This window comes from Rhinoderma darwinii, chromosome 8 (assembly GCF_050947455.1).
Source record: "Rhinoderma darwinii isolate aRhiDar2 chromosome 8, aRhiDar2.hap1, whole genome shotgun sequence".
In the NCBI taxonomy this organism is placed as follows: domain Eukaryota; kingdom Metazoa; phylum Chordata; class Amphibia; order Anura; family Rhinodermatidae; genus Rhinoderma; species Rhinoderma darwinii.
Window position 1 is genome coordinate 32,312,667 of NC_134694.1, and position 12,853 is coordinate 32,325,519.

Consider the following 12,853-nt stretch of genomic DNA (forward strand, 5'->3'; position numbering starts at 1 on the left):
CATGCTGGAATAGAGAAGGGCCTTCCCCAAACTGTTCCCACAAAGTTGGAAGCTACAATTATCCTGGTATTCTGAAGTATTAAGATTTCCCTTCACTGAAACTAAGGGGCCTAGGCCAAGCCCATAGCATTATCCCTCCACCACCAAACTTTACAGTTGGCACAATGCAGTCAGGCAGGTAACGTTTTCCTGGCATTCGCCAAAAACACTCGTCCATCAGACTGCCAGATAGAGAAGGATGATTCGTCACGCCACAGAACACATTTCCACTACTTCAGAGTCCAGTGGCGATGTGCTTTACACCACTTCGTCCGACACATGGCGTTGTGCTTGGTGATGTAAGGCTTACATGCAGCTGCTCGGTCACGGAAACCCATACCATGAATACTCAGTTGATCGTTGAATATCTAGAAGGGAAGAAGTTTCACAAATTGCCTTGTTGCAATGGTGGCATGCTATTACTGAATTCCAGTGTGGTACTGTGAGCTCTTTTGAACGACCCATTCTTTCACACATATTTGTAAAGGCAACTGCACGGCTAGGTGCTTAATTTTATACACCTGTGCCAATGGGGCTGAATGAAACACCGGTGTTCAATAATTATAGGGTGTGTCCCAATACTTTTGTCTACATAGTTTTTATTGTTAGTGGGAGCAAATTAAATATACAGCAATCTCCACCTAGTGGCAGCCTTTGCAGGAGACTCGCCTACTCTGCTAGTGGTCTTGGAGTTCCCAACCTATTTCGAGTGACTGCTGGAAATTGAGGTAAGAAGGCAAGTAAGATTTAAACACGTAGGGGAAATTTAATTAATACTGGCGTTTCAAATACCTGTCTTAATCTTAAGTGCGCTGGAGTAGGAAGCGTCTAATTAATTAAGCGGCGCACACCTCTTATAAATTTGGCACATCTCTGGCTATAAAGCCAAATCTCTGCCAGACATGAGCTGGTGTAGATTAGTTCTATAGTTTATTCTAATTTCTGGAGTAAATTATAGTAAATTTGTCAGACCGCAGGTGGCTCCTCTCTCGCTATGCCCCACTTGCGTTTTTGAAAAGAAGCGCGAGTGGCGTAAAAAGAAAAAGTTGCAAATTGTGACTTTTCTACGCCAGTTTTCTGGCATAGATTGATAAATTCTGTTCTAAGGCTTTACATATCCATACGTCATAGCTGGGTAGGGGAAGTATGCAACGGGCTCACAGAGTGAACCCGCTCCACACGATGCGGGTGTCGGCTGTATGTTACAGCCAACACTTCACAGTAACGAGCGGGATCGCGCTCGAGCACGATCCTGCACGTTTAACCCGTTAAATCCCGCGGTCAATAGCGACTGCGGCACTTACATTGTTAGAAAGAGGTGGGTGACCCCCCTATAGCAGCTCATCGCAAATTTATAACCAATGGCGCTCTATAGATTCTCGGATAAGCTTGTTGGCTCCTACTCTGGGTTCTTGGAAATCAATTGTGACACTTCTTTATGTCCCTCCCACCACCCAATACCTACTCTCAGGATAAAACTCTGTTTGAGTCGTCGTATCTGGGGACAGGCTTGGTTAGGCATACATTGTCTTTGGTTTATGCCTTTCTCCAGGGTAACTGGCACCACAATTCATGTTGCAGTGGGAGGCGGATCTTGGTATCTCCCTTACCCTAGAACAGAGAATTTTTATTTTGACACATAAATCCTCTCTTAGCTCATGTTTCCAGGAAGCCAACTATAAATTGCTTTCCCGATGGTAGAGGGTACCCTCACTTCTTCATGCACTTATCTCCACGGCTGATCCAACATGCTGGAGGTGCGGGAATATAACCGGCACCCTTCTTCACACCTTTTGGTCTTGTCATATATTATCTCCATTTTGGGAGGGGTTGAAGGAAACTGCAGAGTTATTGGGTTTAAACTGGACCTGAACCCGGTATTGTTCCTTCTGTGTCACTTCGAGACTCCAGTTAACTCTCATAAATGATTAACGATGTTCTGCTATTTTTTTTTTCTCACTATTTTGAGTCGGGTTTGTAAGATAGAATATAACTATATTAATATTTATTGTAATTTAATGCCTGATCTTTCGATTGTTGTGGGCTTTTCTTGTCGCTATTGCTATATAAAACTAAAATAATTGAAAAAACAAAACCCAGAAATATGAATTAACCGATAGGTACAATGGACCACTACAGATATTACCATAAACATCTTCACAACCTTATTCAATATTAACTTTTAGACCACTAGCGATATAGCCAGGACTATCACTAACTGCTAAACAACCCTATGTGAAGAACTGTGATCTAGTACATGGAAAAGTGAGTATGAAGAGGGATTAGGCGTGTTGTTATCTGCGGTGTAGGCATCAAGGTGCAGTCACACGTGGCGTATTTGCCTTGATTTTCTGTACGATGTCGAATGGGAAGATTATTCTGCAAATCAGACAGATTTCTTGTGTTGCGTAATATTTTTACCATAGGCTTTAGGGATGCACGATGCATCGAAATTTCGATACTGTTTCGATACCGTGCATCCCGAAACGGTTCGATACCGCTATTTCCTGTATTTCGATACTTAGCTGCGCAGCCGCACAGCTCAGTATAGTAATACATGAATGTATGAGAGCAGGGCTGCGGCTGTGTAATACAGCCACTGCCCCGCTCCCGAATCCTGACAAGTGCGCGGGGTCAGGATGATGTGATGCGGCCAGCGCTGCACTAATGAGCGGCGGCACTGAAGACAGAACATGGCGGGCGCTCTACAAAACACCCCCGTGTTCTGTCTTCAGTGCAGCGCCAGCCGCATCACCTCATGCTGACCTTGCGCGCACTTCCTGTCAGGAGTGGGGCAATGGCTGTATTACACAGCCGCAGCCCCGCTCTATAACGGCGGAGATCAGAGAAACCTCATCTCCGCCGCTATTCCTCTGAATGCTGCGATCACAGCTGACTGCAGCATTCAGGGGAAAATGAGAATGGGAGATGCCCCTGGATCGCGTCACATCGAGGGACATACCATATATGGGCAGACAACCCAGGGCTGTCTTACCATATTTCCTGTTGTTAGGGCATACTTGGGTATGTCCTAACAACTGCCTGTGTGCTATCCGTCCACAGGCTAATGTACTGGCACATATCTGATATGTCAGTACATTAAAGTTTAAAAATAAAGTAAAAACAAAGTAATGTTAAATTTAAAAAAAATACACATTCACCTTTTTTACAATAAACATTAAAATAAGTCTCAATACATAAAATACACACATTCAGTAATAACCTGCACAACAATGTTTTTGCATCATTTATGATGTGTGCGCTGTAAAAAAATGAAATAAATACGGCTTTCTATCACTTATTAATGTGAGGCGCGATGAATTTAACCTCCATGTTCCTCACATTAATTGTAATTAACCCCATCGTGTACCTCACACATTAACCCATTATGACTAAGAAACATGATGGGGTTAACTACTATTAATGTGAGGCACATTCAAAATTCATCACACGTCGCGCCTCACATCAGAAAACGGAAGAACTTTTTTTTTTTTATTACTGTTGGCAAAGTATCGAAATCGGAATACTACACAAAGTATCGGTATCGAAGTCCATATTCTGGTATCGTGACATCCCTAATAGGCTTACGTATTTTTATGTTTCGTAAATACAAGGCAAGAACGCTATGTGTTACTGCGCCCTTGGAGTCTAGCAGGCAGCACATTCGACACCCAAACTTGCGGGTAAAGGTTACAATTTTCATTTTTAGCATTCGGGTGTTTTTTTGTTAACTACTATAAAAAAAAAAGTTCATCTGTGGTGATTTAGAGTTGTTACACAATAAAATACGATAAATCTAAGAGGTAATAAATTCTTTTAATGTTGAAACTGTTACGCTGGAGCAGTGAACCAGTTCCCCAAGTCAAGTATGAGTCTGTGGCTTTGGGAATGTCAGGTTAATGCAATACTAGGAAGAACGGAAGAAAACTTAACCATTTCCTCTTAGAGATACACTGGGAATTCACCTGTTACAGAAAAAGGTGTGACTAATTGATGTAGGATACTCAATAAAGACAAAGCATGACAAACACAGAGTAGTACTCCGCGTCCAGCATAAGAGGAGGAAAGTAGATCGAGTTAAGAAAGCAGACAGACGGCAGAGAGCAAAATGGGAAACTGGTTTGCTAATCACTGGTTCTCTGCAGTAGTTCTGGTAAGACTTTGTTTTTTATTATTTTAAGCTTATGTATAACTATGTTACTTTGAAGTTAAAAACTGAAACTTGTTTTCTTCCGAAAAGCTACAATTTGTTTCAGTAGCACTCACAATAAAACAAAATGGAAAAATAATTGAAACATGTTGCATTCCAAATAACTTTTCTCAAATGTTTTTACAGTATTATTAACTGATGGTTAACTTATCTCCTATAGAGCTCTAGTTTTCTTACATGTTTTTATATTAGAATTAAAAATGTCTCATCTCAAGATTTTTTACTGAAAGTGTTTTCATTAAAGTCGGATTTACATGGCAATAATACGGCTGCATGTTTAAGCAAACTTAAATGATCATTAAACCCCAAGCTTGGTTCAATAAACACAGAGGGTTGGGGTGTTGAGGCCATAATATGGACCCAAGTTGTAGTTATCTATATAATTATATTTGATAGGTTTTGGACACCACATAAGGACTTTCGCAGGGACAATACTGATAAATCTGACCTAGAGAGTTTATTTGGTCACCTATACCGCTATGACACTCATCCAGACAGCACCTAATCCTATCTGCTTCAATTCATATAGTTCATTTCTAGAAGCATGCTTGACCAGCCTAGCTACTGCTGTCAGGACCACTTTTTAATATTGGGCATATTTGAAAACTAAAGCACGTCGGAGCATGTTTATAAGAATTGGTCCAGATAACATTTTGGAGTAGATGTGGATTTGTACATACTTGTACGGTTGAAAAAATATGTCCATCAAGTTCAACCAAGAGACAGGAAAAAGATAAGGGATATAAGTAAACGATAGAACTTAGTTTTACCCCTATTGATATGTTGGTTTTGATTATGTTGTGCTTTAGGGCCTGTTCACATCAGCGTCGGCCTTCCGTTCATGGGTTCCATTATATATTTCCGTCGGAGGAACCGATAAACGGAAACCATAGCTTCCATTTGCATTACAATTGTTTTCAATGGGAACGCTTCCGTTGCAATTGGTTTTCGTTTGTTTCCATTCTGTAGGGTTTTTGTTTTTATTGCAGAAATAATAGCGTAGTCGACTGCGCTATTCAATTTTCAATTGCAACGGAAGCATTACCATGGAAATCAATGGTAATGCAAACAGAAGCTATGGTTTCCGTTTGGCTTTCCGTTCATCGGTTCCTCCGACGGAAAGGTCTAACCGAACCGATAAACGGAAGGCCGATGCTGATGTGAACACACCCTTAACTTTGTGGTTTTTGTGTACATATTTATGTAACAAGTTTTCTGTCATTGTTATAGAAACTACGGTCAAAATCCCCATCGAAACCACAATAAGGCCGGGATCACACACACTATATTGGAGCAGTTTTTGATGCATATCTTTCTTTTGTGTTCATTCCTGTGTTTGGCTTAAAAATCCGTTAAATGCGGTTGTTTCTGCAGCATGTGCCCCCTAAGGGGGCAACAAAAATGCATCAAAACAAATGTGTGAATGTACTCTTATAAATTGTTAGCTAACGTATGACAGTAAACCAAAATGGGAACCAGCTGAATTTTGGAATGAGTCATGTATATGATTAGATAAAAAGCTTAAAAAAAATAGAAGTAAATACAAAACCGCAAAGCAACTATTTTGTTCTGTATCCTGTTTTGATCCCTATATTCATAAAAGAAAACGGTCTCTCTAGCGCTACCTATAGGTGGTTACTCTGTAAGTCCATGTCATAGTTCTTCCTTCTTGTGAGCTGCATATGAAACGATTACATTCAGTGATCACAACCAATTATATTAGTGAATGCTAAATAAATAAATAAAGAAGCAAAAGGCACGGCGCCACATAGTGCAGGTCAATCAGACTAAAAATAAATGCAGAACGTAGTTAATATGCTCACCACGTGGAAGTTGGTAAAGGCAATAAGTAACTCCACTAATGCTGCTGCCAGGATCCAAAACCGGTGAAACCGAATGGTCACTGCTGATTGAAGCATACGAAGGAGGTAAAAAGGAGGATCCTATAGGGCGCTGCTGCGTGGTTGTGGTGGAAAGTCAATGAAAAATAGAAGATATATAACAATTATTTATTTGAACAATAGGTGGCTACGCGTTTCAACACTGAACTAGTGTCTTCCTCAGGCCATTAAAAACATATACAGAGGGGTTCCTTATAGACCTATAGATATTAGACAAAGAAGAGTCAGAGGTGGGAGAGGTCAAGAAGTTAATTAGAACGTCATGATTAACAGCTGTATCAAAGGGCTAACTTAGAAAAAATCATTAACACATAAATTAACACCTGCACAGGGGAAAGAAAAAAACGGGAATCACACCCATATTAATTTCATAGAATAAATGAATGAATGAATACATAAATAAATGTTGAATCCATCATACACAACATTGAAATAGTGTATAAACAAATATACATGTAAAAATATCATTAAAAACAAGGAATGCATTACATTAAATAATGAATTGACAGAAAAATAAATATATATATATGCGCGCGTGTAGTTTGATACAGTAAATGTTTTTTAGTGTCTCTAATATTATTGTTAGATGATGTAAAAAAAAATAAAGGAAATAGAATGTATAAAAATATATATCTATTTTTTCTTATATATATATATATGTTAAATTCTGTTTATACTTATAGTCTCTACTTTTTCGTTTTGTCACATAGTAATGGATAACCATTATTGTGGTTTTTTTCCGATTGTAAAATCGTATGTCAAGCTGATTTGGCTACCATTGACACTTTGCGTTTTTGTACATCGGTTTTATACGTCTGATGGTTTTTAAAATATATATTTTTATACATTCTATTTCCTTTATTATTTTTTACATCATCTAACAATAATATTAGAGACACTAAAAAACATTTACTGTATCAAACTACACGCGCGCATATATATATATTTATTTTTCTGTCAATTCATTATTTAATGTAATCATTCCTTGTTTTTAATGATATTTTTACATGTATATTTGTTTATACACTATTTCAATGTTGTGTATGATGGATTCAACATTTATTTATGTATTCATTCATTCATTTATTCTATAAAATTAATACGGGTGTGATTCCCGTTTTTTTCTTTCCCCTGTGCAGGTGTTAATTTATGTGTTAATGATTTTTTCTAAGTTAGCCCTTTGATACAGCTGTTAATCATGACGTTCTAATTAACTTCTTGACCTCTCCCACCTCTGACTCTTCTTTGTCTAATATCTATAGGTATATAAGGAACCCCTCTGTATATGTTTTTAATGGCCTGAGGAAGACACTAGTTCAGTGTTGAAACGCGTAGCCACCTATTGTTCAAATAAATAATTGTTATATATCTTCTATTTTTCATTGACTTTCCACCACAACCACGCATTAGTGAATGCTGACATTAACGTCTATGAATTGACCCACTATTCGCATTTGTTGCACAAATTTCTCTGACTGTCTCCGGCATCCAAGGCTTTGTTCACATCTGCGTCGGGACTCCGTTCATGGGTTCCGTCGGACCTTTCCATCAGGGGTACCCATTAAGGGAATCCAAACGGAAAGAAACGGAAACCTTAGCTTTCCGGTGCATCACCATTGATTTCAATACCGTATTCGACTGCACTATTCATTCCGTCAAAATGATGGGACCCTTTGGGTATGTTCACACGCACTAATTACGGACGTAATTTGGGCGTTTTTCCCCCGAATTACGTCCGAAAATAGCGCCTCGATAGTGCTGACAAACATCTGCCCATTGAAAGCAATGGGCAGACGTTTGTCTGTTCACACGAGGCGTATATTTACGCGCTGCTGTCAAATGACGGCGCGTAAATAGACGCCCGCGTCAAAGAAGTGACCTGTCACTTCTTTGGCCGTAATTGGAGCCGTTATTCATTGACTCCAATGAATAGCAGCGCCAATTACGTCCGTAATGGACGCGGCGTTCAAGCGCCTGCACATGCCGTAACGGCTGAAATTCCGGGGATGTTTTCAGGCGGAAACATCCCCGTAATTTCAGCCGTTACGGACGCTGTCGTGTGAACATACCCTTACACAACGGTGACACACATAAACCATTTGCATCGGATCCGTCACCATTGAATCATATGGTTTCCGTTTGTTTCAGTTTGGATTCCGTTCATGGGTTCCCCTGAGGTAAAGCTCCGACGGACCCCATGAACGGAATCCCGACGCAGATGTGAACGAAGCCTGAATGGGTTTGGCAGAAATAAATGCACATGCTGCAGAGACAACCCCATATATATGGATAGATTTACAGTAGCAGAATTTGTTCAACAAATCTGTTGCATGTCAATCCACCCTTTACAAACATATTTGTCTCAAATAACAAAAAGAGGGGTTCATTAATACTCTTTGGAGACTTTTATAGAGAAAGCAGATTTATTTTATCTTCTACTTATGAACACTATAATATTTGAAGATTCTTTACACTCTAATGTCCAGTTCACAAGGAGTTTTTTGACGCGGAAACCGCATCGGAATAAGTGGCAAAAAATGTCCGAAACCGCCTCCCATTGCAATGAGAGGCAGAGGTTGTTTTTTTCCGCGGCGGTTTTTAGCCGTTCTCTTTCTTGCCACGGTTCCAGCTCTGCCCTGACATTGATATCAATGGGAGACAGATAAAGTGTTTTTGGCAGCATTTTTTGCCCCCAGCACTTTGGCCGTGGGTGAGAATTGCAGCAAGAAATTGCAGACAGGCCAAAAACTGCCTCAAAATTCCTGAAGGAATTTTGAGGCTGATTTTTTCCGTGTGAATAAGGCCTTATGGTGCTGGCATTCCTGAGATTGGTGGGCGTTGCAGCAAAATATTAACTTAAAATCCGTAGTCTGAAATGGTAACTTAATTGAGGTCTTCTTGTTTCTAGATGACTTTGAGAAGATAATCACACTCTTATGATGTAGAACAATTTATAAAAGAGATTTATTATTTCTGCCTCCTCAAACTCAAGTGTTTCATTCCCTGGTGCAGACATTAGGGCGTCTCTGATACGGATTTACAATTTACATACAGTGGGGGGAGGGGTTGAGAGATCCTTATCTTCAGAGCAGAGGTAGAGTTTACAACAAAAGTTTCAAGCGTGCCCCTGTCCAAAATTGTCTCATTGAATAAGTATTTAGTAAGACGATTACCAGAGATAACCACTGTCTATGCAGTTCTAAAAGCATTTTTTTTTGGGAAAAAAAATGTAACAATGAAAGCTTAAAGCGGTTGTCTCCTGACAACCCATTTTCTAAACTTAAGGTGTCATTCACATCTGCGCCAGGGTCCTGTTACGTCTGAGCTTTCCATCGGAACGGAGCCCTGACTGACACAAACGGAAACCATAGTTTTCCGTTTCCATCACCATTGATTTCATTGGTGACGGATCCTCTGCCAATGGTTTCCGTTTGTCTCCGTTGTGCAAGGGTTCCGTCGTTTTCACGGAATGAATAGCGTAGTCACCGGATCTGTCACCACTGAAATCAATGGTGATGGAAACCTATGGTTTCCGTTTGTGTCTGCCAGGGCTCCGTTCCGACGTAAAGATCCGACGGAACTTCGGAATGGAGCCCTAGCACAGATGTGAACGAAGCCTAACCTTTCAATCAGTAAAGTTATAAAAGTAAGAACGTGGGGGGCTGGCCTCTGGGACAACCACCTTTGCCAGTTCTGTATACACCTATTACATAGATCTATGTAAGCTACCAAACTAGTTTTATTGTAAAGCACGGAATAAACATTCCCACAGTGAGGGTATGTTCACACGTGCACGTCCGTTACGGCTGAAATTACAGAGCTGTTTTCAGGAGAAAACAGCTCCTGAATTTGAGATGTAATGGCATGTGCAGGCGATTTTCGCAGCGTTCATTACGGACGTAATTGGAGCTGTTTTTCTATGGAGTCAATGGAAAACGGCTCCAATTACGTCCCAAGAAGTGACAGGCACTTCTTTGACGCGGGCGTCTTTTTTACGCGCCGTCTTTTGACAGCGGCACGTAAACAAAATTACCGTCGGCACAGTACATCGTAAAACCCATTCAAATGAATGGGCAGATGTTTTCCGGCGCTTTGGAGCCGTATTTTCGAACGTAATTCGAGGTTAAAACGCCCGAATTACGTCCGTAAATAGGGTGTGTGAACCCAGCCTAAAGGTGCAAATGTTTATTCTTACAGAATAACTGGTTTGGCGAAGGCAAAGGTATTTTTTAAGAAAATACAAATTTTCAGTTTCAAATGTTGCATTGGTATTGAATGCAGAGATTGATTAACCCCTTAATGACTAGGCCTGTTTGGGCACGAAAGAAACACTACTGCTAAATGTTTTATTTTTAGCCCTAGTTTTTAAAGGACTTCAGGTAAATAGTTATGCAGTAAAAAAAAATCCTACCGATCACTTTATTCCCGAATTATCAACCCTCCTTTCTGACACTAAAACAACTTAATAAAAAAAAGTGTTTTTTTCATGTGAAAAACTAGTAAACATAAAAAACGATATAAATTTGTTATTGCTGTAATCATAACGACCCTCAGAACAAAGCTAATATGTCATTTTTACCGCATGATACATGCCGTAGAAACGAACCAAAAAAAAACCAACTATGGCGTAATTGTTTTTCCATTCCTGCTCCAAAACCAAACAACTCGTTACGAAGGAAACAACCCCTTATACGGCTACGTTCCCGGAAAAACTAAAAAGTTATGGCCCTCGGATTGCAGCGATGAGAAAACGAGGCTCATAATTGCTGCGTCAAAGTTTACTTTCAATTTCATAATCTGACATGATGTCATCTCTATAAGTCAGTCAGTTGTATACCTCCACCCCGCAACTTTAGTCAAATATACTGGTGATCATAGTAATAATAATAAAGGGTGAGTCAGGCTTTGCACACCGCCACTCCTTTTGTTGAGTCTACACATTCAGTATTTTGGGTATGACTTATTTTATAGTTATAGCCAATGTTGGTTTAGAATCGCACCATTATTTTCCCAAAATATCTTTGTGAACTTTTAAATGGGGATAGAATAAATCTTTTATGTGTTCTACTTTCTTTAGATAATTTGTCAATCATTTTGATAGGCATATGTTTTCAGTTTTACCTATGTTTGTTGTTTTTTTCATACCATTTCATATCTTCACTTTTCTCTCACAACCGGTGTTTTTCACATGTTTTTCTTCATGTCTTACAGATTGCCTGGCTTGGACTTAATATTTTTCTATTTATTTATAACTTTTTGATATTTCAAAACCAGGAACAATATGCATATACAAGAGTTATACTGGGAGTAAGTATTGACCAATACATGCTGTATCTAAGAAAATGGTAATCTTATAGTACCTTATTTGCTGTATATACTAGTAACTTAATGCTAGTTATATGTACCCCATATGATACTACAGACATCTGTAACTCTAATGTACGTAGCAGGTTGCAAGAGGCTGACCGATGACATGTTGGGTCCGTGTGCCACTGTACCATTGTAACGACCTGTGGGTATGTGGACCCACTGGGCCATACCACCGTAACGGGATAGCAGCTGGCCACACAGTGTACCAAGCAAAGTCTATAGTCTAGGTACTTGTGGTAGTTCAGACAGTAGCGATGACCAGGCTCAGATGGACCTTGGCAGCAGACACCAGGCGTGGTGTTACACAGCAGACTGGATCGGTGGCACAACACGACTCCAACTCTCTAAGGCACAGGAACAAGGTGGCACAGGATACAGGTAGCAGGAACGTGAACACTGGGAACAGGATAACACTAAGGGACCATTTGCAAAACTAACACGGGTAAACACAACAACGCTCAGGCAATTAGTGTAGGGGCAGGGCCCTTCTTACAGTCCAGGGTGATTAGACAATACTAAACATGTGCGCGCGCTGGCCCTTTAAGGCCGGGACTTAGCTCGAGCGGGCACCCTAGTGGTCACTGCAGGCCAGGATGGCCGCATGTGCTGGCATCTCCAGGATGGAGGGCGTCGGCAGGATGAGAGGAGTCTGCAGCCGCGGAAGTTACAACCATGCTCCGTGAGGGTTTGTATGCTTCTAAGGGAAAATAGATCCATAATACGACATGCGGTGGAGCATGCCACATTTTTTTATTTTTGTTGGGTTGGACTCCTTATTAAATCAGAGAAATACAAAGGTACCTCTATGGGTGCCCTATTACGGCCCCATACAATACTGATCCATAATACGATCGATTGTATTCAGTCTAAGGGTATGTGCACACGACCTATTTTCAGACGTAATGGAGGCGTATTACACCTAAAAAGACGGCTCCAATACTTCGGCAAACATCTGCCCATTGCTTGCAATGGGTCTTACGATGTTCTGTGCAGACGAGCTGTCATTTTACACGTCGCTGTCAAAAGACGGCGCGTAAAATTAAGTGCAGGACACTTCTTGGGACGTAATTGGAGCCGTTTTTCATTGATTCCAATGAAAACCACCTCTAATTACGTCCGTAAAACACGCTGCGAAAGATGCGTGCACTTGTAAAAACTTCTGAAATTCTGGAGCTGTGGCGTTGTCGTGTGCACATACCCTGAAAGTATGACTTGTCTTTTGTTTGCTTGTTACAAATAATATTCAGATGTTTCTTAGTTTTATTTGTTTCTGGGAGGTCTGGGTTGCTGGTTGGGTTATCTGACCACAATTCGCACTTTCACAGGGCAGGTC

The 12,853-nt window shown here is 40.4% G+C and overlaps 1 protein-coding gene across 1 annotated transcript in view; it reads left to right on the forward strand.

Moving 5' to 3' along the window:
- The first annotated feature begins 1,787 nt into the window (after positions 1–1,787).
- The window catches only part of NOX1 (NADPH oxidase 1), a 45,667-nt gene continuing 34,601 nt past the window's right edge, over positions 1,788–12,853 (forward strand). The window contains exons 1-2 of the mRNA XM_075836621.1: positions 1,788–1,916; positions 11,362–11,457. Of these exons, the coding sequence (XP_075692736.1) occupies positions 1,788–1,916; positions 11,362–11,457 (225 nt within the window). The remainder of the gene's footprint in view (positions 1,917–11,361; positions 11,458–12,853) is intronic.